This window comes from Laetiporus sulphureus (assembly GCF_001632365.1).
Source record: "Laetiporus sulphureus 93-53 unplaced genomic scaffold LAESUscaffold_14, whole genome shotgun sequence".
In the NCBI taxonomy this organism is placed as follows: domain Eukaryota; kingdom Fungi; phylum Basidiomycota; class Agaricomycetes; order Polyporales; family Laetiporaceae; genus Laetiporus; species Laetiporus sulphureus.
The window spans coordinates 290,988-318,118 of record NW_024468523.1 but is presented as its reverse complement, the minus strand read 5'-3'; the positions used below and the strand labels follow the sequence as shown (position 1 = coordinate 318,118).

General features: G+C 51.6%; 9 protein-coding genes across 9 annotated transcripts; 3 read left to right on the top strand and 6 right to left on the bottom strand.

Moving 5' to 3' along the window:
- Positions 1 to 90: 90 nt before the first annotated feature.
- On the bottom strand, positions 91 to 2,805 carry LAESUDRAFT_724659 (acyl-CoA dehydrogenase NM domain-like protein). The gene is made up of 18 exons (XM_040908660.1): positions 2,657 to 2,805; positions 2,577 to 2,597; positions 2,425 to 2,515; positions 2,170 to 2,372; positions 2,047 to 2,112; positions 1,943 to 1,995; positions 1,802 to 1,889; positions 1,729 to 1,746; positions 1,394 to 1,677; positions 1,326 to 1,337; positions 1,247 to 1,271; positions 1,018 to 1,187; positions 885 to 962; positions 694 to 832; positions 601 to 632; positions 422 to 542; positions 327 to 366; positions 91 to 270 (listed from the first exon to the last, which is right to left on the bottom strand). The coding sequence occupies exons 1-18, from the start codon at positions 2,702 to 2,704 to the stop codon at positions 200 to 202; spliced, it is 1,560 nt and encodes a 519-aa protein (XP_040765416.1). The 5' UTR covers positions 2,705 to 2,805; the 3' UTR covers positions 91 to 199.
- A 226-nt stretch (positions 2,806 to 3,031) lies between these two features.
- LAESUDRAFT_742781 (Metallo-dependent phosphatase) lies at positions 3,032 to 6,583 on the bottom strand. Its single transcript, XM_040911214.1, has 22 exons — positions 6,190 to 6,583; positions 6,084 to 6,131; positions 5,709 to 6,032; positions 5,493 to 5,658; positions 5,316 to 5,436; positions 5,128 to 5,265; positions 5,056 to 5,077; positions 4,920 to 5,002; positions 4,809 to 4,862; positions 4,612 to 4,754; positions 4,545 to 4,551; positions 4,380 to 4,483; positions 4,262 to 4,330; positions 4,195 to 4,204; positions 4,106 to 4,137; positions 4,018 to 4,055; positions 3,904 to 3,963; positions 3,783 to 3,851; positions 3,689 to 3,714; positions 3,467 to 3,630; positions 3,377 to 3,405; positions 3,032 to 3,326 (listed from the first exon to the last, which is right to left on the bottom strand). The coding sequence occupies exons 1-22, from the start codon at positions 6,472 to 6,474 to the stop codon at positions 3,180 to 3,182; spliced, it is 2,139 nt and encodes a 712-aa protein (XP_040765415.1). The 5' UTR covers positions 6,475 to 6,583; the 3' UTR covers positions 3,032 to 3,179.
- An 849-nt stretch (positions 6,584 to 7,432) lies between these two features.
- Positions 7,433 to 8,139, top strand: LAESUDRAFT_811930 (uncharacterized protein). The gene is made up of 3 exons (XM_040914358.1): positions 7,433 to 7,509; positions 7,565 to 7,587; positions 7,651 to 8,139. Exons 1-3 carry the CDS (start codon positions 7,457 to 7,459, stop codon positions 7,953 to 7,955), a joined length of 381 nt encoding a protein of 126 aa, XP_040765414.1. The 5' UTR covers positions 7,433 to 7,456; the 3' UTR covers positions 7,956 to 8,139.
- Positions 8,140 to 8,820: 681 nt separating this feature from the next.
- LAESUDRAFT_758253 (Metallo-dependent phosphatase) lies at positions 8,821 to 12,031 on the bottom strand (the record flags this gene model as incomplete). The annotated part of the gene is made up of 22 exons (XM_040912431.1): positions 8,821 to 8,967; positions 9,018 to 9,046; positions 9,110 to 9,273; positions 9,332 to 9,357; positions 9,425 to 9,493; positions 9,546 to 9,605; positions 9,660 to 9,697; positions 9,748 to 9,779; positions 9,836 to 9,845; positions 9,903 to 9,971; positions 10,021 to 10,124; positions 10,186 to 10,192; positions 10,251 to 10,393; positions 10,448 to 10,501; positions 10,559 to 10,641; positions 10,695 to 10,716; positions 10,767 to 10,904; positions 10,956 to 11,076; positions 11,133 to 11,298; positions 11,350 to 11,673; positions 11,726 to 11,773; positions 11,831 to 12,031. 22 exons carry the CDS (start codon positions 12,029 to 12,031, stop codon positions 8,821 to 8,823), a joined length of 2,055 nt encoding a protein of 684 aa, XP_040765413.1.
- A 1,640-nt stretch (positions 12,032 to 13,671) lies between these two features.
- On the top strand, positions 13,672 to 15,976 carry LAESUDRAFT_100875 (feruloyl esterase-like protein). Its single transcript, XM_040901153.1, has 11 exons — positions 13,672 to 14,176; positions 14,239 to 14,251; positions 14,304 to 14,346; positions 14,400 to 14,561; positions 14,624 to 14,661; positions 14,712 to 14,939; positions 14,992 to 15,070; positions 15,122 to 15,324; positions 15,381 to 15,384; positions 15,443 to 15,646; positions 15,702 to 15,976. Exons 1-11 carry the CDS (start codon positions 14,161 to 14,163, stop codon positions 15,765 to 15,767), a joined length of 1,056 nt encoding a protein of 351 aa, XP_040765412.1. The 5' UTR covers positions 13,672 to 14,160; the 3' UTR covers positions 15,768 to 15,976.
- Positions 15,756 to 19,329, bottom strand: LAESUDRAFT_100840 (sphingomyelin phosphodiesterase). The gene is made up of 20 exons (XM_040901152.1): positions 19,220 to 19,329; positions 18,874 to 19,147; positions 18,771 to 18,818; positions 18,375 to 18,698; positions 18,145 to 18,310; positions 17,967 to 18,087; positions 17,778 to 17,912; positions 17,693 to 17,714; positions 17,558 to 17,640; positions 17,450 to 17,503; positions 17,248 to 17,394; positions 17,025 to 17,128; positions 16,902 to 16,974; positions 16,748 to 16,779; positions 16,648 to 16,685; positions 16,532 to 16,591; positions 16,332 to 16,480; positions 16,102 to 16,265; positions 16,023 to 16,051; positions 15,756 to 15,966 (listed from the first exon to the last, which is right to left on the bottom strand). The coding sequence occupies exons 2-20, from the start codon at positions 19,096 to 19,098 to the stop codon at positions 15,835 to 15,837; spliced, it is 2,106 nt and encodes a 701-aa protein (XP_040765411.1). The 5' UTR covers positions 19,099 to 19,147; positions 19,220 to 19,329; the 3' UTR covers positions 15,756 to 15,834.
- Positions 19,330 to 20,019: 690 nt separating this feature from the next.
- Positions 20,020 to 20,455, bottom strand: LAESUDRAFT_758249 (uncharacterized protein; the record flags this gene model as incomplete). The annotated part of the gene is made up of 5 exons (XM_040912430.1): positions 20,020 to 20,046; positions 20,101 to 20,154; positions 20,218 to 20,282; positions 20,348 to 20,381; positions 20,435 to 20,455. 5 exons carry the CDS (start codon positions 20,453 to 20,455, stop codon positions 20,020 to 20,022), a joined length of 201 nt encoding a protein of 66 aa, XP_040765410.1.
- Positions 20,456 to 22,101: 1,646 nt separating this feature from the next.
- LAESUDRAFT_758248 (uncharacterized protein) lies at positions 22,102 to 23,263 on the top strand (the record flags this gene model as incomplete). The annotated part of the gene is made up of 3 exons (XM_040912429.1): positions 22,102 to 22,143; positions 22,212 to 22,688; positions 22,751 to 23,263. The coding sequence occupies 3 exons, from the start codon at positions 22,102 to 22,104 to the stop codon at positions 23,261 to 23,263; spliced, it is 1,032 nt and encodes a 343-aa protein (XP_040765409.1).
- Positions 23,264 to 23,486: 223 nt separating this feature from the next.
- On the bottom strand, positions 23,487 to 25,736 carry LAESUDRAFT_758247 (DUF1630-domain-containing protein; the record flags this gene model as incomplete). Its single annotated transcript, XM_040912428.1, has 9 exons — positions 23,487 to 24,199; positions 24,262 to 24,401; positions 24,452 to 24,624; positions 24,683 to 24,859; positions 24,916 to 25,066; positions 25,127 to 25,257; positions 25,317 to 25,518; positions 25,577 to 25,658; positions 25,721 to 25,736. The coding sequence occupies 9 exons, from the start codon at positions 25,734 to 25,736 to the stop codon at positions 23,487 to 23,489; spliced, it is 1,785 nt and encodes a 594-aa protein (XP_040765408.1).
- Between the last annotated feature and the right edge of the window lie 1,395 nt (positions 25,737 to 27,131).

The following is a 27,131-nucleotide window of genomic DNA, read 5'->3' as shown; positions in this document are numbered from 1 at the left end:
AGGGAACAGCCACAGCGGTGTTTGGATGACGCTCTCATCGCTTGGCAAAAGGAACTTCACCCGGCGGTGCACTCAGATCGGAGCCGAACGCTATCAGCTACCTTACGAACCAACAAGAGCCCTCCCGCTAATTTATTAACACAACATATCGCAATTCGTATCGCACAATAAATAGATCATGATCCAGACAGTATATGAATCACAATCTCGCGTTCTTCGGCATGTTCTTTATCGCCTGACGGACACCCAGATCCCCAAGCACATCCTCGGCTGCAAGCCAGACATCAGACACGCTCGCAATCTAGGAACAGTCGAAACCAACTCACCTCCGCCGAGGAGTGCGTCGAAGGCGACAGTGCGGTGGTACTAAGGAAAACATCAGACGGAACGGAGTGCACAGGAGTTAGCTCAAAAGGCGTACGTGTTCGATTACCCTGCCCATGCCGGTCTTCGTCACGCCGCGGCCACCGAAGATCTGCACAGCATCGCGAGCAGTGTCCTGCGCAGTGCGTGTCGCATGCATCTTCAGAAGGGCAATCGGGCTGCGAACATTCAGATCAGTTCGCTCATCTCGTAAACATCCAGGCGATTTTCACGCACCCAGCGAGCAGCTCTGCCTGTTGTTTGTAGCTCTGAATGGTAATGTCACGTGAGCACAGAGCAGATCGTCGAAGAAACGTTGCATTTCCTCACCATGTTATTCATCTGGTGCGTGATGTTCTCTAGCCAGCTCTGCGTACTCTCTACACGAGCGATCATTTCGGCGATCTTCGCCCGGATGACCGCCTGTGAGCTCAGCGGCTTGCCGAATGCCTTTCGCTGGGAGACCCACCTAAGGGCGAATAAGCATCCTCTAGCAGACAGTCATGCTACGGGCCACGCACTTCAAGCACTCATCGATAATGTTGCGCTGTGTCCGGACAGAGGCGCAAATCATGACCCATCGCTCGTGGTTGAAGTTACTAATAGCGGGAGCCATGTGTATATTGATTCTCTTCTGGAACAGATACCGCATACCTCAGGATGACAAAGACACCACCATTTACGGGGCCAAGCGTGTTCTCTATGGGCACCTTGACGTTGTCGAAGGTAATGTAGGCAGTGCCGGCTGTTGAGGAGTAAGACGTCTTGATACCCTTGGTCTCGACGCCATCACACCGCTCGACGAGAATAGCAGTAAGCCCTTTCTATGGATTCATGTCGGCATCAATACCGACGAGAGTGTCTTTGCAATCCTAATACTCGCCTCGGTCTTGCAGCCAACGGTGAAGCTGATTGTATGCGGCATGAGCTAAGGTCACATTTCAATAGGGTGCCATACTCACTAATCGGAGAACCTATCGGCATATTCCTTCAGCGATGCTTCCGAAAGCCATCTGCTTCAAAGACTCACGTTCCGTTCGTAATCCATTTCTTCGTCCCGTTAACGATCCAGAACTTGCCATCCTCAGTCTTCTTTGCAGTCGTCTTCAAGCCCGCGACATCGGAGCCCGCAAATGCCTCAGTAATCGCGAGACTGATGAACTTCTCGCCGGAGAGCACCTCTTTCATGACGCGGTCGCGGACCTCCGGCCGCGCGAAATGCAGGACGGGCGGCAGGCCGATGACCATACCGCCGTTAAAGCCGTCCTGATAGCCACGGAAACCCGTCCGTGCGAACTCTTGATTCAAGATCAACTGCCAAGGTGATCAATACGTGAGAACTGGATAAAAGGAGAAAAGACATACTTCGTGGAAATAATCAAACTTTGCATGAGATAGTTCAGCGATAGCGAGTCGGGATGTCGTTGAAAATACCTACCTCCTCCGGAGTGACAATTCCGCCCATCAAGGTGAGGCCTTTCAGGTGCTCGCCGGGACCAAGACGCATAACATTCAAGTTTAGCTCACTTATGAGCACAATTAGACAAATGCAAATCAGTTGACAAGGAGATTTACTCACGCCATCTTCTTGACCACGCTGACACTGGGCCGCTTGCCGTCTTCTTCTCGTGCCTGAGGTGGAACATCAGCCACGAAGCATGGAGCACTTGTGCAGCCACTTACAATCGCATCTGGGTATACGACCTCATCTACGAACTTGCGCATTGCGTCTTGCAGACGTCTGTGGCTCTATGTAACGACCATTGAGAAGACGGCTAGAGATTGAGTGCAGCGTAATAAGCATACCTCCTTGAAATATGGGCTATAGTAGCCGTCCGAGAGCCAGGTAGGCTCTGCATATGGTACCTTGCTCAGAGATCCAGGCTCTGGCTTCAGGAGTTGACCTGTTTCCCCTGCAATTGTTCCGATCTGCAGACGCGCGTACTGGGGCTTCTCCAGCACCTCATGCCGGTGAAGGCCATAAAAGGCTTCAGTTGCATCCTGCCCGGCTGAAGATACTGATTGGCGCCTTCTCTCTGCCCTGTATCAGAAAACACGTACGAATCTCCTCTGCGAGCAGCACGCTCGATCCGCCGGGGTGGAGGTTCTTGAACTTTGTGACATCGTAGACTTTGCAGTCAATGATGATCCACTTATATGCGCGAAATGAGTATCATGGCATGATGACCCTCAGAGATGGGACTGCCACTCACCAAGTCGTCGGGTGTGTTGTGCTGCAGCACAAGGCCGGTGAGCGTTATATATGGCAACATCGAGCAACACTGGTGCTCACCTGGGCAACCTCCTCCCGAGTAAATTGTTTCATCTCCTTCGCAGACATCGTGCTGAGGGCTCGTGTGATCGTTTCCGGAGATAGAGAAGGTGTGAGTTGGATGGCAGAAAGGGATGAGATGGGGATGATGGTCTTATAGCGCTTGACGGGGGTGACAGCAGGAATCACATGCTTATCCCCATATACGCGGTCCTGTGATGCACACCGAACACGCACGTGAATTTGCGATCGGATCTTGCGATTTCCTCTAGGGACCCAGCCAATCAGCGCGTCGCGATTCTCGACGGAAGAGCCACAACATGACGTCCGCGACATTTGCATCCGCGGTCCGCGGATGTCTCTAATACGCCAAAGCCATATTCAGCAGGAATGAGCCCACAATCCAACACTAGTCACGTCCATTTGCATCATTCAAAGTGAACATTGAACTGTTCGACAGTTATATGTTTATAAACCACGAACACACGGCTACAGCACAGTCCTCTCGATACATTTCGTCATAGTTGAGGGATTCTTGAGTCGCTCACTGCACAGATCCGTAGCCAGAGGGGCAGTTCTGGTATGCGATGCTCGCGCTGCCACTTCGCATGTAGCAGATCCTGGCGGGGATACATTCTCCCGTGCAGGGCGGAGTCATCACCGAGCTCTTGCCTTGGTACGTGTTAAACAGCTGGATACATGTCAGGGCATGGCTACGTTGACGAATGTGGGGGGACATACCTCAACGAGAGACGGGTCAGCTTCCATCGCTGAAAGGCGGTGTGTCAGAATACGGGATTGATGACGAAGCATGACGACATGACTACAGACCTTCGGTGACCAAGTGCCACCACGTAGCATTCAACGGGTCATTAGGACCCCACTGGGTGATGGTCTGACCGTATGCCTCACGGGTACTGTATTCCAACTCATAGGTCGGTCCAATCTCCGTCTGTCCATCGAGTTCTCCGAAGGTGTTCACGTCTGCCGCCCAGCTGCGTGCCCGATCAATACTACAACTAAAACATGATCTCATTTTAAGGATGCACTCACGTGTATGCATCAAGGATGTCGAACGTCTGGATTCCCGATAACACGAAACCGTCAGTCGTACCACACTTAGCGCTAGGGATTACCAGGAACATACCCCAGAGTCAACCTCTAATACTCGGAAGCCCGAATTCAAGTTTGTCAAAGGAGTCACAGACGGCATGATCTGTGCTGGATGTCAGCTGCGAATAGCAGACTAGACGTGTCCGTCCACTCACCCATGACACAGCCAACGCGGTTTCTGCGCTGATATTCGTCGCATTGTTGGCGTAATAGATCTACTGCCGATTTAAGCGGATTTCCTGATAAATGGAGAGAGGTAGACACCCCACCGAAAACTCATCCTCATGATTATGCCCAAAGAATATCGCTGCGAAGGGATCAGATAGGATCTCATGTCATAGATGATACCAAGCGTACTTGAAATCACATGAGGAGAAAACCGATCGACGCTGCAGAAGCACTATCGAGTCTGCACTGTCCACCAGGAAAGCGAGTATGATGCTTACATTTGATAGACTGCGCAAACAGAGTTCGGTCAAGCAACATCACGAGATGACTGGTATCAATACGCACAGAGATTGGACGGGTTGTTCATCGCATTAGTGCCATCCCATCCGCTAGGTACATGCCCCAGGATCCAGACTAGTCGCGTCAGCGCTTAGTGCCTGCATAATTCACAACATCTGCTCACCTCGGTCCTCGGCATCTTCCGCATCCTGCAGCTCGTCCGTCAGGAACCTCAACATGCCGGAGTTGTCAGACGAAGTTAGGTTGATATTGTTGTAGTAGTTCGCGCTAGAACATAGAATTCCTCAGTGAACCTGCGTCCTGATGTCAGGGCATGATCAACACATACTTGTACCCTGAGGGCAGAGGGTGCAGCATTTAGCAAGCTAATAACATGACAGCGTTGAGCGACGTACAGAAGTCGGTGTTCAGCGTGATGATTCTCAGACCGTCCCCACGTTGGACTGAGTATGCGCCATACGTCGTGCGAGCTTGTTGAGCTTCTGACGGAGAAAGCCATCCTTCCAGTTCCCACAACGCAGCAATATAGTCGTAATTCCTTCGTAAACTCAGATTGAATGAATCTCTTAGGCATGCAATTAAATCATCATACCAGTCGTCTTCCGTAGACAGCCCGCTCGGGATGTCGTACGGGTTGTTCTGTGCTCTATCGAAGACAACTTCGTGTCAACAAACAAGAGCCACATGCTAACAGGGAACTCACTCGTTATAGGTATCGTGGTTGCCGAGTACTGCGTACATGGGGCCTGTGTTGAGCGTTCTCTTGACCAGGTCAAACAAAACTGTCTGGAAACCTTCAATCTAAGGTATCCAAGTTCACAAATGATCCTGTGCTTTACCTCGGCGTACAACGTGAACTCCCTGCTCGAGATGAGTGAATTTGAATGAGTCGTGATGATAAGGTTGCATACCTGGACAGCTCATTCTCCGGGTCATGGGGCACAAGATCACCAGTATAGATCGTGAAATTGAAACCAGCTTCTGCATTCGTACCCGAGACGACAGGGATCGCCTCCAAAGCCGCAGCGATCAGCGTGAAAGGGGAGTCACTTTAACTGCGTCAACGCCAGCGTAGACACCAGAATGACTAAAACGATACCAGTTGTAGGCGCCATAGCGCGGAGCGGGCAGGGAGCTCTGGTTCAGGCTGTACTCGTTGTAGCTTCGTCGACGACAGCACAGGTACTGGCTGCAGTTCGCCTCAGAGCCGATGGCGTATCCTGTGTGAGAACTGCGTGGGCGATTGCTATCGCATCATCGACACGGAATTGCTCACGCGGATCAATGTGGAAGTCTGAGATATGCAGGATCTTCAGCCTTTCTCCCGTGGGCTGTTTCGGCGGGGGCAGGGGATTCGGCTTCGGCTTTGCGAACCAAGTCGTCAAGTTGAGGGGACTGGTCGGCGGCAATGGGCACAAACCCAGATAGTTCGAGCAAATCGACTAGATAGATAATCAGGCACTGTGGCATGAACCGTTTGGTGACGAAGTACCTGTCCATCATATCCTCCTGCATCAGTATAGGCCAACACCTGTGTGATAGGCGATCCAAGCGCGTAGATGCCGTAGGTCTGCTGGCACGACAGCGTAGTATCATAGTCGAAGTAGTCGCAGAGCTGTACAGCCAAATTCGGCACTTGTTCGGGAGCAGCCATCGCTAAGAACTTCGCCACCTCCAAAGAGGCTTGGCATTGCGCACAGGTGTCGTTTGCGAACACCGGATTGGATGTGATTGAGACGATCTGAGCGAATGCCGTTTCCAAGAATAGTTCCGAGGTCGCCGGTGGGGGTAGCGGGTGGGCTTCGAGGACATTTTCCTACATAGTTGTTAGTCACGCATATGATAGTATATTGCACGCTGGCCCTACCTGAGGAATGGTATCCGGATTCGTGAGCCAATACGGATAAACCTTATTCTGCATAATGAAACATCATCAGGTTATGTTCTATATCTGATCGCCATTCTGTGATTACCGTGACTGGATCAGAGACCACTGGCTGCGGCTCCGCAGACGTAGCGGTGGGATCGTTGTAGTAAGATGCATAGAACGATGTTGGGAACGCTCCAGGCACCGTGTACGCCGACGGACCTAAGCCAGAGATCGATTGCGGAAGCGCAAAAGTAGCTCGAATGATGGCGAGCGCAGCAGCATGCGTTAACAAGGCTTTCCCCATCGCGGCAAGTTGCTGCAGCAGATGGCTACTGAGCTTTGTCGAGTACCTAGAGGATGCGCTCGACAAATGTCTCTTCAACGGCATTCTAAATATATAGCAGAGCAGACACTCCGAGAATAGGAGCTGAGTGGCCCAACATTCTGTCGAACGTGCGTCGTTGAACGTGCGTCCAGGGGCAATGCTCAGAGGTAAAGCAGGTGCTCAGACTGCCTCTCACGATCAACACAAATGTGGCAGCAGGAACGCACCACGAACCCGGGCCGCGCCATTTAATTTGCGATCCGGTAATCAAGCTGCTGTGGCTTGGCCTATTCTGAAACGTTGTCTCTGGAGCTCTAGTCCACTTAAAATAGTATAGAATTGCTATCGACGTTTGTCGCATGGTGCAAACCCTCGATATCACTCTGATAGCCAATCGGATGAGTGGTTGTGTTGTGCAGGGACAATCACTGCGGCTGCATCCTCAAAAGTGGCTGGTTTCCGAAGGAAATTCTTAGATCTACGCCGATCCTTCCCACTGTATCCCTCAGTTTGTGTAATGAAGAATCTTCACATAGAGCGCATTCATATCGTGCAAATCCGGATTTGTTTGTGGGTCGACATGCCTTAGATTAAGGAAACATTGACCGGGCGTGACAGGCGTCAGCCACCGGTGCTCAGGAAGGCAATCACGCATTCACAGTCCACACCAATCGGTGGTGATTCGGTGGCCTGCCTAATAGAGCAACTTGCCGAGCGTGCCGACACAAGCCGTCGTCGGAGCTTCACGGCAAGATGTGACTCGTGGTGACAAGTTTTTGCATTACCCTTCCGTTTGGCATCCTCTCACTCGGAAGTTCTCCAACGAGCAGTCCTCCTTACTATTCGATGATCTTTTCAGTCATCTAGTTAGCTGATATGGCTTTGCACCTATGCTTAAGATCCGAAGTGATTCGGCCCAGAGCTCATCGTACTCTACGAAACATTTCGCAGAATGGGCCCAATCATATATAGTAATCACGAGCCTGGAGCTAGTGCTGCATATAATTGTAAGCTCGCTCATCTTGCATCATCTTGCATCGCACACATGTCGAACACTACTGGCGACAGTCTTGGCAGCACGTTAGGTGAGAAAGTGAAGTGAGTGCGCATTCATGAGCCATGTCAGAGGAGATACTAATTAATTCCTCTGCAGGGGCGCATGGAACGTGATTGAAGGCACGCACAAATAATTGAGATGGTCGCAACTGCATTCACTTACGTTTCGGTTCCCACTGACAGGTGCCGGTGACTCTCTCCGAGGCAGCATTATGGATTTTGTCGACTCGGCGACCGGCTCCGATGGACACCATGCGGAAACAGATATTGGCAAGCAGAAAATGCAAGAGGGACTTGCAGAGTTGAGGGGCGATCCCAAGGCGGTCCCCGCTACTGGCACCCAGGCGACGGACACGAAGACGACTCCGCTGCCGCCGCCCGCTCGTAGCACCGATGCAACGGACACTGGTGCCACTGGCACTACGGCTACGACCGGACATGATACAACTAGTGCCATCAGGAGTACTGGCAAAGGCATTGCTCCGTGAATGTCAATGTTCTGGGAGTTCTTTGGACGGTCCACCGAGCTCACGATGAATTGACGCGCCGTGGATGTCAGATTGTTGCTTTCCACTGCTACTCTTCGTGTTGGTCCAGTGTGTAAACATATCCCATTTTGAATACGAGGTGTCATCAAGGTGAACTGTAAATGTCAGCGGCGGATACTTCAACGAATATAAGTAAAATCATACGAAACATGGAACTTGAAGTATGCAGAGGTAGGCAAACGGATAACCCTAGCCACTAAAACGCCGCGCAGCAAGATCCGTGAAGTCGAGCGGAGCGGCTAGATGGTTGATACCGTGAGCCATGTAGCACTCCAGTGATATTTCCCGGAACAATACACGAATAGCTGTCAAACTTGCACTCCAGCTTTCTTCACACGTGCTGAGGTAGATTCCGGACCATCTGTAGGCGCCTGTTTCTGGCAACTCTGTCGATCAAGAGGCACATTAGAGGCATTAAAAGTAGTGCCCACGACGGGAGAACGCAAGCGAATGGTCGCATGCTTGCAAGTAATGTCGCGGCGTCAAAGCGCCTGGTGACGAGACGCATGCCTCCGAGCTGTGCCAGGAGATCTGCGACATTTGCAATCCGCGGATTTCTCGTCGAACCACCGCACAGTGGTGCTGATATAGATATGCCAAAGCTATGTTCAGAAATGAACTTGGGCTCGAAACAATTGAACAGCATAGATGTGTATCATTCGAAATGAACATTGGAGCTCTCGAACTGGCTACTGAACAGATAGCAGTAAAGCGCTGTTCGACAGTTACATGTTTGACAACTACGGACACACGGGTATAGAACAGTCCTCTCGACACACTTCGTCGCAGTTGAGCGATTCTTCGCTCACTGCACAGATCCGTGGCCAGAGATGCAGTTCTGGTGTGCGATGGGTGTGCTGCCGCTTCGCATGTAGCAGATCCTGGCAGGGATACATTTACCCGTGCAGGCCGCAGTCTTCACCGAGCTCTTGCCTTGGTACGTGGTGAACAGCTGGATACACGTCAGAGCATGGCTATGATGGCTAATATTGGGGGACATACCTCAACGAGAGATGAATTTGCTTCCATCGCTGAAACGTTGATCCCGTCAGAATGTGGATTGAAGATGGCACACCGATGACATCAATACAGACCTTCAGTGACCAAATGCCACCATGTAGCGTTCAACGGGTCATTAGGGCCCCACTCGGTGATGGTCTGACCGTATGCCTCGCGGGTGCTGTACTCAAACTCGAAGGCCGGTCCAAACTCCGTCTGCCCATCGAGTTCTCCGAAGGTGTTCACGTCTGCCGCCCAGCTGCGCGGCCGATCAACACTACAATTAAAGAACGATCTCGACGAAAGGTTGCACTCACGTGTACGCATCAAGGATGTCGAACGTCTGGATTCCCGATCACGCGCAAACATCAATCGTACCACACTTAGCGCTGTATCGTACCAGGACGTACCCCGGAGTCAACCTCATATACTCGGAAGCCCGAGTTCAGGTTGGTTAATGGAGTCACGGACGGTGTGATCTATGCTGAAAGTCAGCTGAGAATAGCGAACTGGACGCGTCCGTCCACTCACCCATGATACAGTCAGCGCATTTTCAGCGCTGATATTCGTCGCATTGTTGGTATAAAAGATCTACTCCCGATTTCAGCGGACTTGGCCATAAACGGAGAGAGGTAGACACCCCACTGAAAGCTGATCCTCGTGAGTATGCCCAAAGAATATCGCTGCGAAAGGATCAGATAGGATCTCACGTCGCAGATGAAACCATGCATACCTGCAATCACATGAGGAGAAAAGCGATCGACGCTGCGGAGGCATTATTGAATCTGCACTCTTGCCCAAGCAACGAGCATGATGCCTACATTTGATAGACTGCGCAAACAGAGTTCGGTCAAGCAAGATCGCCAGATGGTTGGTATCAATACGCACAGAGATTGGACGGGTTGTTCATCGCATAACTGCCGCTCCATCCGCTAGGCACATGTCCCAGGATCCAGACTAGTCGAGTCAGTACTTAGTGCCTACATAATTTACAACGTCTGCTCACCTCGGTCCTCGGCATCTTCCGCATCCTGCAGCTCGTCCGTCAGGAACCTCAACATGCCGGAGTTGTCGGACGAAGCGAGGTTGATGTTGTTGTAGTAGTTCGATCTAGAACGGAAGGTACTTGGGTGAAGCTGCGCCCTGATGACAGGGCATAGTTAACGCATACGTGTACCCTGAGCGCAGAGGCAGACGATTTAGCAAGTTATAACTAGACAGCGTTCAGTGACGTACAGAAGTCGGTGTTCAGCGTGATGATTCTCAGACCGTCCCCACGTTGGACTGAGTATGCGCCATACGTCTTGCGAGCTTGTTGAGCTTCGGACGGAGAAAGCCACCCTTCCAGTTCCCACAACGCAGCAAGATAGTCGTAATTCCTTCGTAAACGCAGATCAGGTCAGTCTCTTAGACACGTAATCCAATCATCATACCAGTCGTCTTCCGAAGACAGCCCGCCCGGGATGTTGTACGGGTTGGTCTGTGCTCTATCGAAGACAGCTTTGTGTCAGCAAGCAGAAATTTCACACTGATAGGAACCTCACTGGTTATAGGTATCGTGGTTGCCGAGCACTGCGTACATAGGGCCTGTGTTGAGGGTTCGTTTGATCAGGTCAAACAGAACTGTCTGGGAAATTTTAATTCTAAGGTATACAAGTTCACAAACCATCCTATACTTACCTCGGCATACAACGTGAACTCTCTGCTCGAGATGAGTGAATGTGAAGTGGTGGTGACGACCAGGTTGCATACCTGGAGAGCTCATTCGCTGGGTCGTGGGGCACAAGATCACCCGTATAGATCGTGAAGTTGAAACCAGCTTCTGCACTCGTATCCGTGACGACAGGGATAGCCTCCAAAGCCGCAGCGATCAGCGTGAAAGGGGAGTCACTTTAAAGTGTGTCAACACCAGCGCAGCCACTAGAATGATTAAAACGATACCAGCTGTAGGCACCAAAGCGCGGAGCGGGCTGGGTGGTCAAGTTCACGCTGTGCGTGTTGTAGCTCTGCTCACGGCAGCACAGGTATTGGCTGCAGTTCGCCTCGGAGCCGATGGCGTATCCTGTGTAAGAATTGTGTGAGCGACTGCTTTCGCAACATCGACACGGAAGTGCTTACGCGGATCAATATGGAAGTCTGAGATATGCAGGATCTTCAGCCTTTCTCCTGTGGCCTGCTTCGGCGCGGGCAGAGGATCCGGCTTCGGCTTTGCGAACCAAGTCGTCAAGTTGAGGGGACTGGGCGGCGGCGTTGGGCATAAACTCAGATATGTCGAGCAAATCGACTACATAGATCATCAGGTGACTGTGGCATGAATCATTTGATGACGAAGTACCTGTCCATCATACCCTCCTGCATCGGTATAGGCCAAGACCTGTGTGATGGGCGACCCGAGCGTATAGATGCCGTAGGTCTCCTGGCATGACAGCGTTGTAGCATAGTCGAAGTATTCGCAGAGCTGTACAGCCAGGTTCGGCACCTGCTCGGGAGCAGCCATCGCCAGGAACTTCGCCACCTCCAAAGAGGCTTGGCATTGAGTGCAGGTGTCATTCGCGAACATCGGGTTGCTCGTGATTGAGACGATCTGAGCAAACGCCGTTTCCAAGAATTGTTCCGAGGTCGCCGGCGAGGGTAGCGGGTGGGCTTCGAGGACATTTTCCTGCGTATTGGGTTAGTCGCACATATGATAGCAGGTTGCACGCTGGACCTACTTGAGGAATAGTGTCCGGATTGGTCAGCCAATACGGATAGACCTTATGCTGCACAATCAAACATCACCAGGTACGTTCCATATCTGAACGGCATTTTGTGCTTACAGTCACTGGATCAGAGACCACCGGCTGCGGCTCCGCAGACGTAGCAGTGGGGTCGTTGTAATAAGATGCATAGAGCGATGTTGGGAACGCTCCAGGCACCGTGTACGCCGACGGACCTAAGCCAGAGATCGTTTGTGGAAGCGCAAAAGCGGTTCGAACGAAGGCTAGTGCAGCGGCGTGCGCTAACAAGGCTTTCCCCATAGCGACGAGTCGCTCCAGCAGATGGCTACTGAGTTTTGTCAAGCACCTAGAGGATGCGCTCGACAATACCTTCTCAACAGCATTCTCAATATATAGCAGACGCTTGGTACGAGCTGAGTGAACACTCTGTCGAACGTGCGTCCAGGGACACAATGCCCAGAGGTAGAACGGATGCCGAGACGTTCAGACCACCTCTCACGCTCAACACAGATGTAGGCAGTAACTGACCGGAAGGCTTGCACGGAGCGCCTTCCAAGGCTGCTCAAGTGCACGTTGTTCCTATCAGAAACGAAGCAGCAATGCACGTGAAGCTATGTCCTTGGCAAGGTTACGCACCGCTATGCAGATGTGGCCCTGCTTGAATGAGATTATTTGTCAATAGCTCAAATCTGCCTTGTATCGAGTCGAGCATCGTGCATCGGCCGTCGGACGTCGAAGGCTCGGGTACCGATTCAAGAGCTCGCATCGAACTGCCAACGAAGCGACGGCGTGAATACGCCGTCGCTTGATTTCGGAACGTGAGGGATTGAAGAAACATGTGCATGGATTCCCAGTTCGTTATCATGAGGCTACCGTCAATATAAACAGACTACAAGCGCTGATAGCGTGCACGCGACCAGTCGGTATCGCGGAGTGTCCGCTGCAGCCTGTTGCTGATGTCCATATGAGATTGAAGTAGCCGTCGAGTAAGCACTCGTTATATACTTACAATCTCGAGCAGTATCATATTCATCCTGACACCCGTTTGCGCCGTCTGTTGGTTCCAAATAACAGAATGTTATTTGGCTATCTACAGTGGTACAGTGGCGCTTACATAAGATAGGAGGTTGCACGATCACCCTTTTCCGGCTAGCACAGCCTGCATAGATTTATTTTTCCACGGGAAACCTGATTCAAAAATGGTGAAAATATCTTATGTCTGGATATAAAAACAGTTTGAAAATTGAGCGGAGAAAATTAAATTATGTTACAATTGTTTTACCGAAACGTATCAGCAATAGTGAAACTATTTCCCAAAGGAAGATATTTCAGTCCAAAAATATGTGATACCGATATGTTTCGGTGAAGCAATCGTAACATAATTCAATTGTTTCCACCCGATTTCCAAACTATTTCCATATCCAGCTGAAGACATTTTCACCATTTTTTCATTAGGTTTCCCGTGGAAAAATAAATCTGTGCAGGCTGTGTAGGGCGTTTTCCGATTGCTCACGTCAGCTTTCGCGTGGCATTTCGTCTTCATCTTGCCCGTTTGGTCTGGCTGCGGGCTCCTCCCCATCTCGCTTTCAGGAGTTTGGGGGGCCCCATCCTATGGGTGGGACATTGTGCTTCATCCCACCACCTCAGCCACATTTCAGCCACACATTTTAGACTCAGCCAATGTTAAACTCCGCACTCTTATTCCCCTCCAACTCCATATAGCGGCTGGGAGAAAACATGTGTAAATAACGGAGGTCGGATGCAAGCTGCCCCAAAGTAGTAGTTGGTGCTCCCCGAGCGCTAGATTTTGTACTGACCTAATCAGGAATCAAATATTACACCTATTGCATCATGCAAATATGCTCAGCCCATCTACTCTCAAAGGAGAGTGCTTCTGATATCTGCACACTGGCAGAGGCATTCCTTGTAAGGTCTGTCTATGACAACTTCAATGCTGCAATCAAATACATGATACCAGGAGTCAAAAATGCAAAAGAGAGCCTCTCACATCTCCCAGCTCCGGACTCAGTCACTCAACCATGGTGTCACCCTCAATGATCTGCACTGCTCTAGATAGCCATGGAAATCCTCACCATTGAATCATGCTGTTGAGTGCCGTTTATTGATGCCTTGCCGTAGCAGGACTCTTGTAACCACTGTTATCAATGAATGTTAGAGTTGCCGGAAATTTATTACAGGCGCCTATCAATAATCTATTTTCTGGCCTTGCTGACTGCCAATTGGAGAAGGTCGGCCTCCGACCTCCGTTACTTACACATGTTTTCTCCCAGCCGCTATAGGGAGTTGGAGGGGAATACGAGTGGGGAGTTCGAAATTAGTGATCACATCATGATCGAGCACATGGCTGATCGGTCTAGGATGGGGCACTGTATCCCTCCCTAGGATGAGCGTAGAGCTACTCGTATTATATGGGTTGCTCTACAGGTAAACATATCTCACAGCTACTGTAATCCCGCAGCTTTTCAATTTTTACAATGCAAATTTAGGAGGACGGCAAGGGTACGTATACAGAGCACTGCGCAATCACCCACTCATAGTCTATCCATTACAGACTTAAAGAAGTGCAAATGTTCCCTGATGACTTTGATGGTGCCGTGAGTCTGCTCATTGTTTGACAACGGTTTCCATTGACCACGGTAGCGTAAAGATTGTCGGGTCTCCGGCGAACTGGATGACTCATCTTGCCGATTGGAGTATCAAAATGTGCCTGGATATGCTACCGCACAACTCCTCTCACTTCGTTGGACCTTCGCTCTGGATAGATGTCATTTATCCCGAGGTTCTGAGACAGTGCGATGCGATTGATGGGGTAAGCAGCTGCCCATGTATTGCTTCAGCTGCTTGCTTACTACTATAATTTCCACCTCATAGCTCGTCGATGGGATCATCAACGATCCCAGATACTGCCTGTAAGACTCGTTCTACCGTCCACATGCGATTGTCTCGATCTGCTTTTCAATTTCCGACCAGAGACGCTCACATGCCATCCAGGACAAAACACGTCTACTTGTCTGACAATTCTACAGATTGAGGCGCTACACAAGATCTATGCAGATTACTACGAGACTAACCAAACCTGGATCTTCGGCCCCTACTATCCAGGTGGCGAGGTCGCATATGCTGAAGGCGTTTATACCACCGAACCGCTCCAGCTTAACGTAGACTGGTTCCAGTACTTCGTCGTCAAGTAAGGCCCTTTCTGGTGGAAACACGGACATATTCAGCGTTTTCTGTATCAGTGACACCGAGTGGACCATCAACGACTACGACGTGTCAAATGTAGAGCTGGCAGATGAGATCAATCCTGGCCAGGCAAATGTGAGCGGCGTATCTTCAAATATGAATACAATGTCTAATTAAATCAACAAGGCAATCAATCCCAATCTCACTGCTTTCGCAGGGTTGAGGCACAACGGGAAACTCATACATTACGTCGGCTGGGTGGACCAGTTGATTAGTCCTGGAAACTCGCTTCATTACTATGAGACAGTACACGCCTTCACACAAGCGTACGCTGAAATGGACATCAGCGATTACTACCGCCTATTCACTGTTCCCGGAATGAATCATTGGTAAGTCTGCGTCGTTGCTCCCTATCCGCTGCTCACATAGCTCTAATTGATGTTAGTACGGTGAGAACCTTTTCGAGAAACTAAATTCCTGCGCGAAACCGTACCTACTCATATGCAGGGCGGATACGGCGCGAACGCCTTCGGAGCTGTGTCGCAGGCTTCGGGCGGGATGCTACCTCTTTCCAACGGCCCTGAGTATAATATCCTCTCGGCGCTGGTGCAATGGGTAGAAGAAGACGTGGCACCTTCGTCTCTGTCGGCTGTATACTACAACGATAGCGATGTCGAGAACGTAGTAGGGTTCATACGACCGCTTTGCCAAGTACGTGACCTGTTCGTTCATTCCGTGTAATCATCGTCTGATTGTCCGACCATAGTATCCCCTGAGCTTACGGTACATTGGCGGCGATCCAATGACTCCAGATGCATTCGCATGTGTCTAAGCGTGTACGTCTCAGAGATATTGTCCAAAAATTCGGTATCGATAAGAACGTGGGAAGTAATTCTTGCTCATAAGCTAGCGCAATTTTGAATGAAGAGACTCGCACTGCCACTACGGATGGAGCAGATCTTTTCAGGAATGCAGCTACCGGTGCAAGCAGTGCCCCGCGCGGAACTCTTTGTCTGATAGGTATTGAACGTCTGCATCGAGCAGCTCTGTCAGAATGTCGTCTTATTTACGGAAGCAGCAACCATACCTCGACAAGGGACGAATCAATTTCCATGGCTGGAAGAGATGAGTTTTGAACTCAAAGAATGTGATTTAACGGCACGAACCTTCCGTCACTAACTGCCACCAGGTGGCGTTCAAGGGGTCGTTGGGTCCCCACCCTGTGATATTGGCGCCGTATGTCTCGCGTGCGCTATACTCAAACTGGAACGTTGGCCCAAATGCTGTCTGCGCATCTAGCTCCGGATATGCATTCACATCGGAATACCAGCTAAAGCGAAAAAGGTTAGAGAGGACCAGTCAGCGGATAATTCAAGTCACGCGACAAAGCATTCACGTGTAAGAGTCCAGGACTTCGAATGTCTGCAATATGCCAAAGCGGTCAACACTGCAGCACAGACGATAGAGAGTTCGTACCCCAGAGTCAACCTCGTAGACACGGAATCCTGAATTGTAGTTAGTTATAGGAGTCACGGAAGGCCCGATCTTTACTGCTATTCAGCCATAAGCGATGATTCTGTGAAGCTGCTCACGCACCCAGGCGACCGTCTGGGCGGTCTCCACGCTCATGTTCGTGGCGTCATTTGTGTAGAAGATCTAGAAGGTGTCAACGTTATTGCCGGTATCCAAGCCAAGCTAGTAAACAAACGTGCATTTAGCATGTCCTCGTGCGTATGACCGAAGAAGATCCCTGGTGAACCACGTTCGAGTTCAATGCCAAAGGCACGACCGTTCATGCAATTGATTACCCACCGGCAATGACATGTGGTGAGTACCGGTCGACACTGCAGTACCTAGGTCAGTCTTATCACGAGAGTTCCCGAAGACGAAGTACTTGCATCTGATAGACTATTCATCCAAGCGGCCATTAGTTTTGCCTCAACGTTTCGCTCGCAGCCAAACTGACTCACATAGATTCGTCGGGTTCTGCAACGGATCAGACGCATCCCATCCGCTTGGGATATGGCCCATGATCCAAGCTAACGTGCCTCAGAGACAATTCCTAAAGTTCCAAATGACCATCTCTCACCTCGCTCGCCAGCATCCTCAGCATCCTGCAGCTCATCCGTCAGGAAGCGTATCATGCCCGAGTTGTCGGAGAACGATGAGTTGACGTAATTATATACGTTTTGGCTGCATAGCATGTAGTTTTTAGTCTGCTATCAACAGTTCCGAATCTCCTTTCAACGTACGTATACCCTGGGATAAAGGTATGTCAACCATGATTACGATGAAACATTCTGGACATGCACGTACAGAAATCCGTGTTCAGCGTGATAATCCTCAGGCCATCTCCTCGCTGGACCGAGTACGCAGCATAGTTAGTCCGCGCCTGTTGTGCAGTCTCCGCGGAGATCCATCCCTCCAATTCCCACAGGTCGGCAAGGTGATCATAATCCCTGTATATATGCGTCCAGTCTCAGCGTCACAGATAGTAAAAAGAATGGAGCACACCAGTCAAACTGTCCCGCTAGCTCAGGGACAAAATCGTAAGGTGAATTCTGCGCTCTGGTGAAGAAGGCCTTTTAGCGTGTTGAGATCGAGGGGGATATGAAGACTGACGTCTGATAGGTGTCATGGTTGCCCAGCACCGCATACACAGGGCCCGTATTGATCAGCCTTTTGATCAGGTCGTATAAGACGGTCTTGTCACCCAGACGTGAGTAAACAACAGCAACAGCACAGAAGTGAACAGACCTCTGTATACACAGTGTACTGTCTTCACGGCAGATCAGTCGAAGATCAGCCAGGTCAACCCTCACACAGCCCGTTCATAACATACCTGGACAGCTCGTTCATGGGATCATGCGAGACCAAATCGCCTGTGTACAGCGTGAAGTTGAACCCGTCCTGCTCTGTCGCAGTGAGGATGGGGATTGCCTGCAGAGCGGCGACGATTAGAGTGTAGGGCGCGTCGCTAATGGCAATGTCAGTCAGGTCTCATTCCAGTAGGCGAAAACATCGAGTGTACCAAACAAATGACCCATATCGCGGTGCGGGTGCTAGCGTCTGGTTCACACTGTCTTCATTGTAGGCTCCAGCTCTGCAGCAGAGACCCTGGCTGCAGTTGGCCTCTGAACCGATGAGGTATCCTGTCCGCCGTCGTTCAATACTCAAAATCATCGTGTAGTTACGAACGACGAACTCACGGGGATCAATGTGGAGGTCAGAGAGGTGCAGGACCTTCAGACGTTCCCCCGTAGCTTGTCTGGGAGGCGGAAGAGGACTAGGCTTCGGCTTTGCAAACCAGCCAGTGAGGTTGAGCGCGCTTGTAGACGGGATAGAGCACAAGCTGGCGAAGTTCGCGCATATAAGCTATGCCGATGTCCAGTCAGCACCTCTCCACACCCATGAATATGCTGCAATCCAGACACCCAACTTGTCCATCATATCCCGCCATATCAGCATATGCCGCAACCTGCGCGATCGTCGGCCCAACGCCACTCATCCCAAACTCCGCCTCGCACCCCGCGTCGGTCGAATACCCAAAGTACTCGCACAGCTGCACGGCAAGTACGGAAACCTGCTCTGGGGCCGTGAGCGCGAGGAACTGGCCCACTTGGAGCGCAGCCTGGCACCGGGCGCAACTGTCGTTTCCAAACGCTGGGTTGGTCGTGATGGTGAGAATCTGGCTCCAAGCGAGATCGAGTAGCTGGGTCGGCGAAGCGATGGGTGGGAGTGGTTGCGGTTCGGAGGTATCGTTCTGCAGTGAACCATGGCATCGAGCAACATCAGCGTCTCGACTGAGTGCGCGCAAACGGCTACATAGACGGACCTGAGGTATGCTCTCCGGATCCGTCAGCCAGTACGGGTATATCTCAGACTGTGATAGCAGGTTAGCAACTCCCCGATGTTCTGTTTCTGGACTATATACTCACAGTTACGGGATCAGAGATTACAGGCTGAGGCTCAGCAGATGTTGCCGTAGGGTCATTGTAGTACGACTGATAGAGAGACGTCGGGAATGGCCCAGGGACGGTGTACGCAGACGGACCGTAGCCAGCAATCGCGGTGGACACAGACGACGTCTGGCAGAGACCTCCACGAGCTAGCAAAGCTGCGACCACACCGGCGATGACAGCCGCATGTCGCATGTGTGACATGGCCTAGACGAGAGACGGACGGACGGGTACCGTAGTGCGCACGATGTTCCTTTTAAGAACCCAGAAGGCGCAGATGCTGATAAATAGAAGCATGTGTGCGATGCCAACGTGGAACAGATACCTGTCTCTGTCGTCGAAATCATCTAGGAAGGCATACGCTGGTAGAGGCAAGAGTGCCATGGGAACGAAAGATTGCTATGGGATCCGGCGTGTTACCGCAGACCAATTGCATTGTCGAGATGTCCAAGCTGATTCGATTTCCTCGGGTGAAGAGTGAACGTGCGCGAATGACACTCCGCTGCAGAGAGAAGAGCTAGTCTTCCGCGTTTTTCTATTCTTCGGCATTCATCGATGGCTTCATGCCTACATGCTGGCTTTGACGATCAATGTACTATATCCAAATGCGCTGGGCCTGAGGTCGCGCCTTCCGAGTTGACTCAGCACGCATGCGACAGATGATCACTGTAACCGTGCGAACGGACTCATTGAAGACTGCGTCTGACGTCTCTTCTGGAGAAATAGTTGCGACGCCATGGAGCCCTCGTACGTTCCGCCACCGATTGCAGTGTAACAGTATCAGTGACCTAGAAAAGCAGCTCGTACTTGGATAGTGCAGAGAGTGAACAATCCATTCCATGCGAATAAGCGCGCTTCGGGCTGAGTTCCCATCACGATCAGGTGCATCACGATCAGGTGATTCTTATTTATACGTAGCGCATCCATCGCGCGTTAAAGCTGTGCATTATTATCCGAGCATCATATTGAATGACCCTTGATTTGGCCGCAATAAGCGTTTGATCCTTGAATGGTGGCAAAACTCCGAGTTACGGTCAAGGGATTCCGATATCGCGACGGCGCTATCTTACAACAATATACACACTAATTGATAATCGTAATACAGGTACAGTCCGAGGGAAATGTTCAAATCTTGCTGACAATGTTCATCTCCTGTAGAGCAGCGTTTTCAGCGATAGGAAGGCTATTTAGAGTCAGCAAGCGCACCTGATAGTCCGTGGTCTTGCCCGTATTGTCGTTCTTGATGGCATAACGGACAGACTGGAGGTAGGCGTACCGTCAGCTGCTGGGACATGCTGATAAGACGTTTCAATGGACACTTACGCCATCGTCTGCTTCAACGACCTCTTCGATAGTGCCAGTCGAGTGAGAGACATTGTCGGAGTCGCCTATCCAGAGTAATTTGTCCTTAGGTGAATAGTGCTGCGACGATAGGACGCGTCGCAAAACCTACCACCAATGGGGCGATACTTGACCTTGTCACCTTGCTGGAAAATCATAGTCACCATCTACTTCGTCTCGCTTCGTGTGGAGAGCTCACCTGGTACGCGGAAGAAGGCATGATAGAGAATATGTGAAAGTGATTCGAGTGCGTGCTAGGGCAGGTATGAAATGCGGGAAGAGTTGCTGAGCGGTCGATGACGGGAAGTTCTTGAGGTTAATATATACGTGAGCAGGAGCGTTAGATCACCTCTTTCGTCACTGCGGTGGCCATGACGTCGATCAAAGTCTATGAATAGAGGGAGTATGGAGATGTGCCATGTAATGACACGCAACTAAGTCTGCAGATGCAGCTTGCCGAAAACAGAGGAGATGAGCGCAATGTGTTTCCACTGAATTGCCATAGAAGCTTCTGACAGAACAGCCAAATGACTTGATGCACTCGAGAAGCACCGGCTGTGGCCAGCGGCAGACCTTGCGACTGTCTGGAAAGAGGATTCGCTTAATCTTCCCTGCGGAGCTTGATGGTGATCGGGGCGACCGAGCGTCGGGTTTGAGTGATCATAGAGTTGCTAGGTATCAGCTGGTGCATTTTGGACTCATATGGCATGGAGAGTTGAGGGTTTCGTCATGGATGTGTTATTATGAGGCAGGCGTCGAGCGTTTTAGGTCTGCGCAATCCTCGGGGTTTCTGACTTGGCACTCCGTTTCTATGAGGCTGGCGTTGAACCTCCCGGTAGCATCCGCGATGCATGTACTACTAGCGGTCAAATAGGAGTTGATTCGTTTTTGGAGGCCGGTGTAAATTGTCCTGCCCGCCTGTTATTTAAGGAAGTGAACGAGTTACACTCCAAGTGGCAGTGCGCGAGGTGAGCTGCTTGTACACGCTGAAGAACAATATTACAGCTAAAAGCGCGAGACAGGGCCGGAGACGAGAGTGAGGACGAGTATGAAATCGCCCTCACACCTACATTGATATGGACTGTCAACGGTTAATAGATAACGAGGGTCGAGCATCATCTCCATCTCCTGCATGGTTAGCAATCATCTGATTCCGAGAAGGAGAAAAAACCATATCGGCCCAGTAGGTGAATTCGATGTGATTGATGAGATGGAGAGGACATGAGTGAATCTAGGAAGAAGAAAGGGTTTGAAGCGAACCTGAAGCTTGAAAAACAATGCCACAAGGTTTAAACTCCCGTTAAACTCCCGGACACTACTTATTTGGCGACGCGGACACATGTGTTTGTACGTATTTGTCTCGATCGATCGTTTCCCTTTCCGTACAGCTCCTCCTCCTGAGTCAAAGCTTGGTCAAAGCTTCACGTTCAGTCGCAAGGTATGCCGCCGACAACAGCCGGCGCTTTGCGAGTGAAGAAGAAGAATGAATGACGTCGGCAGTAGGACAGGGGGGTTCGAGACAAACAAAACCAAATCTGCCTGCGCGAAAATCGCGTTACAGGAGAAACCTTGCAGTCGCAAGGTAACTTTGATTATTTTGTGTGATTTATCACCATGCATTTTACCAAAGTGAAAGAACAGAATGGCCACATTACTTGATGCACTTTAATTTTTTGTGTTATTTATCATGCATTTTATGAAGCGTAAGAACTCGGGGAACGGAGACGCGACCAGAAAAGGCTAAACACATGCTCGATATGGAAAGTGCGGCGATTGATGCATGTGTTTGCGCGTGCTTGGTCAATGTCGTGATCGCAGCGCACTTTCTCACCGCGACAACTCGCGTTCCACCGACAAGCACTAAGCATGGCAGAGCACCTCAACCCAGAAGAGGAGAACCTCCTCCAGGTCCGTGTGTCTTTGTATTCATCCTGATAGCCTCCAACGTGCTCAAGGCAACCCGGACGGCAACATAGTCTGCTCTGGAGACAGCCTTCTCTCCCGCCCCGCTTCCGAAGCAATCCGCCGCCTCCGAACAGCCAGCAGAGGCAGCAGCTGCAGGAACAACGTCAGAACCTCCAGCGCCCGAGCCCGAGTCTGCCGAGCCAAGCGCGTCGTCGGACGCCGACGACGTCTGGAAGGCCGAGTACAACGAGCACGTCGCCGAATGGCGCCGCCAGTCCGCTGACCAGCGTGAACACGCGGAGCAGGAGCGCCAGCGCTGGGAGGAGATCCGCGCGCGTGAGCGGGCAGAGGGTATCGCGCGCTCGCAGGTGCACAGTGAGAGCGGGTGGGAGAGCGTCGGCGGGAGCGCGAGCGCGAGCCTGGTGCTGGAGAGCGCGACGAGCACCCAACCGAGCGTGGAGGGGAAGGGTGGCGAGCCGAGCGTAGCTGGTGCAAGGCATTTGATGAGCGGGGAGCACCAGGGCAAGCAGACAAAGGAGCAGCTCGAGGTACGTGGACAACTTGCTCAAGCATATCCATCAAAGTCCCTAATCGATGCTATGTCTCGCAGAAGATACTCCCAGGCACCTCACATACTGCCGCCCCCACCTCGGAAAACAAGGACAAGTGGGAGTCGCTCTCCTCCTCTCCAGCACCCGACTCCTTAACCTCCTCCTATCCCTCCCTCTCCTTCCCCTCAGACGCCCACTCCCCCTCCTCACTCCCCGCCTCCCTCCCCCACCAACACCAACCAGGACAGCCCCACCACACGCACGGCCCGCACCACGACGAACACCACCATCACCACGCGCACGCCGCGCAGGAGGCCCCCAGCACAACGCTCGCGATCTTCGACTCCTCGCTCTCCCCGCGCACGCGTGTGCGCGCGCTCCTCGCTAGCATCGCCGTGAACATACTGCTCCCGTTCGTCAATGGCGTCATGCTCGGCTTTGGCGAGATCTACGCGAAGGAGGTCGTCGTGGGCTGGTTCGGCTTTGGGCGCAAAGCCAACGAGAAGCGGCGCAGGGCGCCAGGGTCGAGGGAAGCGAGTGTCGGATTGCGCTCGGGAAGTGCATTCCGGTGACGAGGGGCAGCACAGCAGCAAGACCGGTGCACTTGGTTACTTATCTGTACGGAGGGACTGCTTTGGTATAATATGGATATACCGCCCTAGCGCATCTCGTGCTCACTTGTATAATGCCCTGCATGCCGCATAGAGTACAAAAAAAGAAACAATCCACAATTCATCACGAACTCCGTGAGACCTATCCTAAAACCATCGATGTTCACACTCAACCACTTACATCCTACCCCCTCTCCCCCCTCAACACCCTCTCCACCGTCTCCTCCTGCCGCGCGATCCACACTCCGAATGCGGGCGTCCGTATCCAGCGCGCGTAAAACTCTCGCGCCTTCCCCGCCGACTTGAACGGCAGCGCAAGCGGCTTGAGTGACGCGAGGAACGCACGCTCGTTGAACGGCGCCAGACGCGGATCAGCGCTCGTCGGTGTGGGAGTGGGCGCGCGTGTGGAGCTGGACGCGGCGGACGAGGGTGGGGAGGAGATTGTACTTGACGATGGGGTTGTGGTAGACACGGAGGAGACGAAGATGGAGGGATGTGATTCGGGTATAGGTTCGTCGTGAGGTGGGACACTGATAGTGAGTTGCGATGCGTTTCCTTCCTTGTCCTCTGCAGAAGCGTGCTCCGGCGCGTTCCATGTTGCTAACCCCGTCGTGGCCGTCGTTGATAACGGAGACGGGACGAGTGTCCCTGACGATGCCGCTGAGTGATATGAGAAGGAGCTCGCCACGGATGACCTCAGCGGGAAGAGACTCGAAGAAGAGGAGTTGGGAAAGGCAGAGACAGATGCAGACTTTGAATACGGCGTCGACGGGAAGGTAGCAGAGGCGACAGATGCAGGAGAGGGTATAAGGGTCTGGAGGTATCGTTGCAGCGGGACGAGCAGTGCGGCCGTGCGGGAGGAGAAATGTTGGCGAAGAGCTGCAGAAGCTTCGCGTTCTGTCATCAATCCGTGAGCATTCTGAAGAATCACCACAAGCGGCAAGCAGAGAACAACGCACTTGCTTGCTCAGATCCCGTACACGCTGCCTTCAACTGCTCCAGCAGCGCATGGTCTCGCGCGACGTATCTCTTATGCATTCGTGACTTCCATCCGGGAAGTGGGCCAGGACTTGCGGCCACGTGTGCCTTTGATTTCGTTCTGCGTCTTGTCAACAATGCCATGATGCATCGAAGTGGGGCATAACTCACGGAGGCGTCCGCCCAAGACTGAGGACGTGCGGCCAGTGCTTGCATGCGCCCTCGAAGTACGGATTCGTCACGCCAAGCAGGAGTCCTGCACTGGGCGGACGAGGATTGACAAGGGCGGTGTGGTCTGCATCGTGTATTGTGAAGAATGGGCGAAAGTCTCCCGCGACAGGGATCTGCCATGAGCAACGAGCAAGCTCAAGTATATTCACATATATGGAAGAAGCAACGTACTGGACGAAGGATGTCACGCAACCACCAGACAGCCTGGCTGGTCATCGCAGGGGAAGGCCCGTATACCAGAATGGGTTCGCAGAGAACGAGACACTCCCATATCGACCATAATTGCGGTAGACAAGCCTCGAATAGCAACAGTGCTGGCGGTTCCGATGGTGGTAGCGAGGCCAAAATCTATCTCGGAGATAAGCCAACGCCCTGGAGTTGATCTGGCAGAGTATTCTACGAACCTGACAGGGTGCCTCGCAGCTACCATTAAGTGGTGTAGGAGGGGGTTTCGTGGATGGCGCCTGCTGTGTGTCGACGTGCAGCGGCAACTCCGTTTGAAAGACAGTACCTAGGAACTCCAGCTCTACCACATGTCCTGGGCTTGGATCTGACCTTCTTTACGCGTAGAGTTAAAGTCGTTGGGGTTAGATATCAATTGAGGGAAACACACACCAGCTCGCCACGTTGTGACATGCCGCTTCGAGCATAGGGCTGCCATGCATGAGAAATGCAGGGCCGAGCTTCGATACAAGGGTGTGAAACAGAGCGGGATATGCGAGGTGGGTGAGGATGACGACGGAACGCTGATGATGTCCGAGTTCAGGGTTGACATCGCAACCTAAGAGACGCTACTGATTCCCACCTGTTGGTAGCCTCGCTTGGAAGTCGCGTCTCTACGTTGGGTAAAGTGCGAGTACCCGTAGATGAAGCCATCTACAGTATGCGGACGTTGATCACTAGGCCGCACAAGCTTATCCTCAGAGGGCTGCCGTGCGCGGATCCGGAACGAGTGCACTTGCGAGCCCTGTTCGAACTGTGGGCAATCAGGGAACGAGGAGAATGCGCTTCATGCCTCGACGGTCAACGCGCGGCCTGAGGTGCAGAGAAAAAGTGATAACTAACACATTGTCAGCCTCTGTATGAGACAGGTCGAGCGGAGGGTACATAGAGCAGATCTTCGGCCCGACGTCTAGGTCGAAGTCGACTAATGGAACATGCGTCTCAGCAGATGATTCCAATGATATATAAAGTAATTGTGCCTATCACCAAGCTGGCTATCCATCGACGTAGGCGCGTTACATCGTCTGGCTCCATAGTAAGGCCACCTAGGTTGAGGCTAGCTGCATCTTGCCCTGCTGAGGTGGACTGTTTGCGTGGGGTCGTGTTCCTCCTCAGTATGCTTCCATGCGCAATAGGAAGGAGACTCGGGGAAGATGGTGACTTGAGGCTTGCTGGGACCGCTCGGCTAAGCACAGATGGGCGCGCTGGAGAGCTGGAAGTAGCGGTAGATGGCATCGATTCAGCGAGACTGGCCAGGCCAATGTCGCTTTCAAGGTCTTCCGACATGCCAGCTGCGTTCAGTTTCAGCAAGCTCGTAGTGGGAGAAGCAGTCTCAGACGCGGGCGGTTGACACGACCGCGACGACGCACATGATCTCTCATCAGATGAGTCAGGTACTGCGCCTGTTGCGGGTAGTATGCAAAATGACGGTTAACGTTCAACGTTCAAATGTTCAAGAGAGACGATAGATTGATCATTTTCATTAACGCTATTGAAGAACTGTGTGGTGAAGTTCTGTGACATCTGATATATGATATCTTGCCATGAGGCGAGCTGCCGTGTCCGTTAGAGTCGCTATTCATCGTTTCATTTGTAGTGACGTATCTACTAAGTACATCGTCCAGCATGTAGTGGATATCATGCTTATCTAATATCGTATCCAAGTTGTCATAGGCGGTGCGCGAGACTAATCAGTGTCAAGAAAGGGTTTTCAACTTTCAACCCTTCACCTACCATTATAGACGTATATTGAACTATTGAAACAGTGATGTCCGATACAGCGGTGCAGATACCTGGATCCATTGATCCCCGTTGTATCATGATACGTTTTCCAGCGGAATCGGGATGTGACGGTCGTAAGCGTTATCACGTCGACAGCACATAGTAAGCAGTGAGAGCGAACATCTCGTACTTTACAGTTACGTATAGTATGACCAGACACAACCCCCAACGCCGAGTCTGAGCATCTAGCTCAGCCTGCAGCTCGTCGCTTGTCAAAAAATGGTGCAGCTTATCAGGCGGTTGGTTGAGCACCAAAAGGCCTTTCAACTCCATTTCCTTTAAAGCCTCCATCAGCAAAAGTGCAGAAAGATTATAAAGGGTTTATAATACCTTGAAACCCCCCCCCCTATTCTTATTTACCGTGACCATTCTGGCCTACTAGTATAATGGATCTCTGAGTTTCACATGAACCCCCCCTATCATTATAATGGCTTGTAAGATCGACCATTCTGATCACGCATTATAATCATGCCCAGGATGCGTAGGATAGTTTATAATTTTTCCCGATGATTATAAGATCCGGCCTATTAATTGTAAGAATACCATATATTTCAATTTGTTGGGAATGCCCGGAGGGAGCAATCCGAGAGCACCCAGTGAAGACGTTGTGGCTGGC

Coding starts and splice junctions, on each gene's coding strand:
- LAESUDRAFT_724659 (XM_040908660.1), bottom strand. CDS start 2,704: ATGTCTGCGAAGGAGATGAAACAATTTACTCGGGAGGAGGTTGCCCAG. Junction 963..1,017: donor GGTGTCTTTGTCATCCTGAG/GTATGCGGTATC, acceptor TCCCGCTATTAG/TAACTTCAACCACGAGCGAT. Junction 833..884: donor ATTATCGATGAGTGCTTGAA/GTGCGTGGCCCG, acceptor ATTCGCCCTTAG/GTGGGTCTCCCAGCGAAAGG.
- LAESUDRAFT_742781 (XM_040911214.1), bottom strand. CDS start 6,474: ATGCCGTTGAAGAGACATTTGTCGAGCGCATCCTCTAGGTACTCGACA. Junction 3,852..3,903: donor CCGCGTTGGCTGTGTCATGG/GTGAGTGGACGG, acceptor CATCCAGCACAG/ATCATGCCGTCTGTGACTCC. Junction 3,327..3,376: donor CTGACCCGTCTCTCGTTGAG/GTATGTCCCCCC, acceptor ACATGTATCCAG/CTGTTTAACACGTACCAAGG.
- LAESUDRAFT_811930 (XM_040914358.1), top strand. CDS start 7,457: ATGTCGAACACTACTGGCGACAGTCTTGGCAGCACGTTAGGTGAGAAA. Junction 7,510..7,564: donor ACGTTAGGTGAGAAAGTGAA/GTGAGTGCGCAT, acceptor ATTCCTCTGCAG/GGGCGCATGGAACGTGATTG. Junction 7,588..7,650: donor CGCATGGAACGTGATTGAAG/GCACGCACAAAT, acceptor TCCCACTGACAG/GTGCCGGTGACTCTCTCCGA.
- LAESUDRAFT_100875 (XM_040901153.1), top strand. Junction 14,940..14,991: donor TTCCAGTACTTCGTCGTCAA/GTAAGGCCCTTT, acceptor TTTCTGTATCAG/TGACACCGAGTGGACCATCA. Junction 15,071..15,121: donor TCAATCCTGGCCAGGCAAAT/GTGAGCGGCGTA, acceptor TAAATCAACAAG/GCAATCAATCCCAATCTCAC.
- LAESUDRAFT_100840 (XM_040901152.1), bottom strand. CDS start 19,098: ATGTCACACATGCGACATGCGGCTGTCATCGCCGGTGTGGTCGCAGCT. Junction 18,311..18,374: donor TGGCGGGATATGATGGACAA/GTTGGGTGTCTG, acceptor ACATCGGCATAG/CTTATATGCGCGAACTTCGC. Junction 16,780..16,901: donor AACCCGACGAATCTATGTGA/GTCAGTTTGGCT, acceptor TAGGTACTGCAG/TGTCGACCGGTACTCACCAC.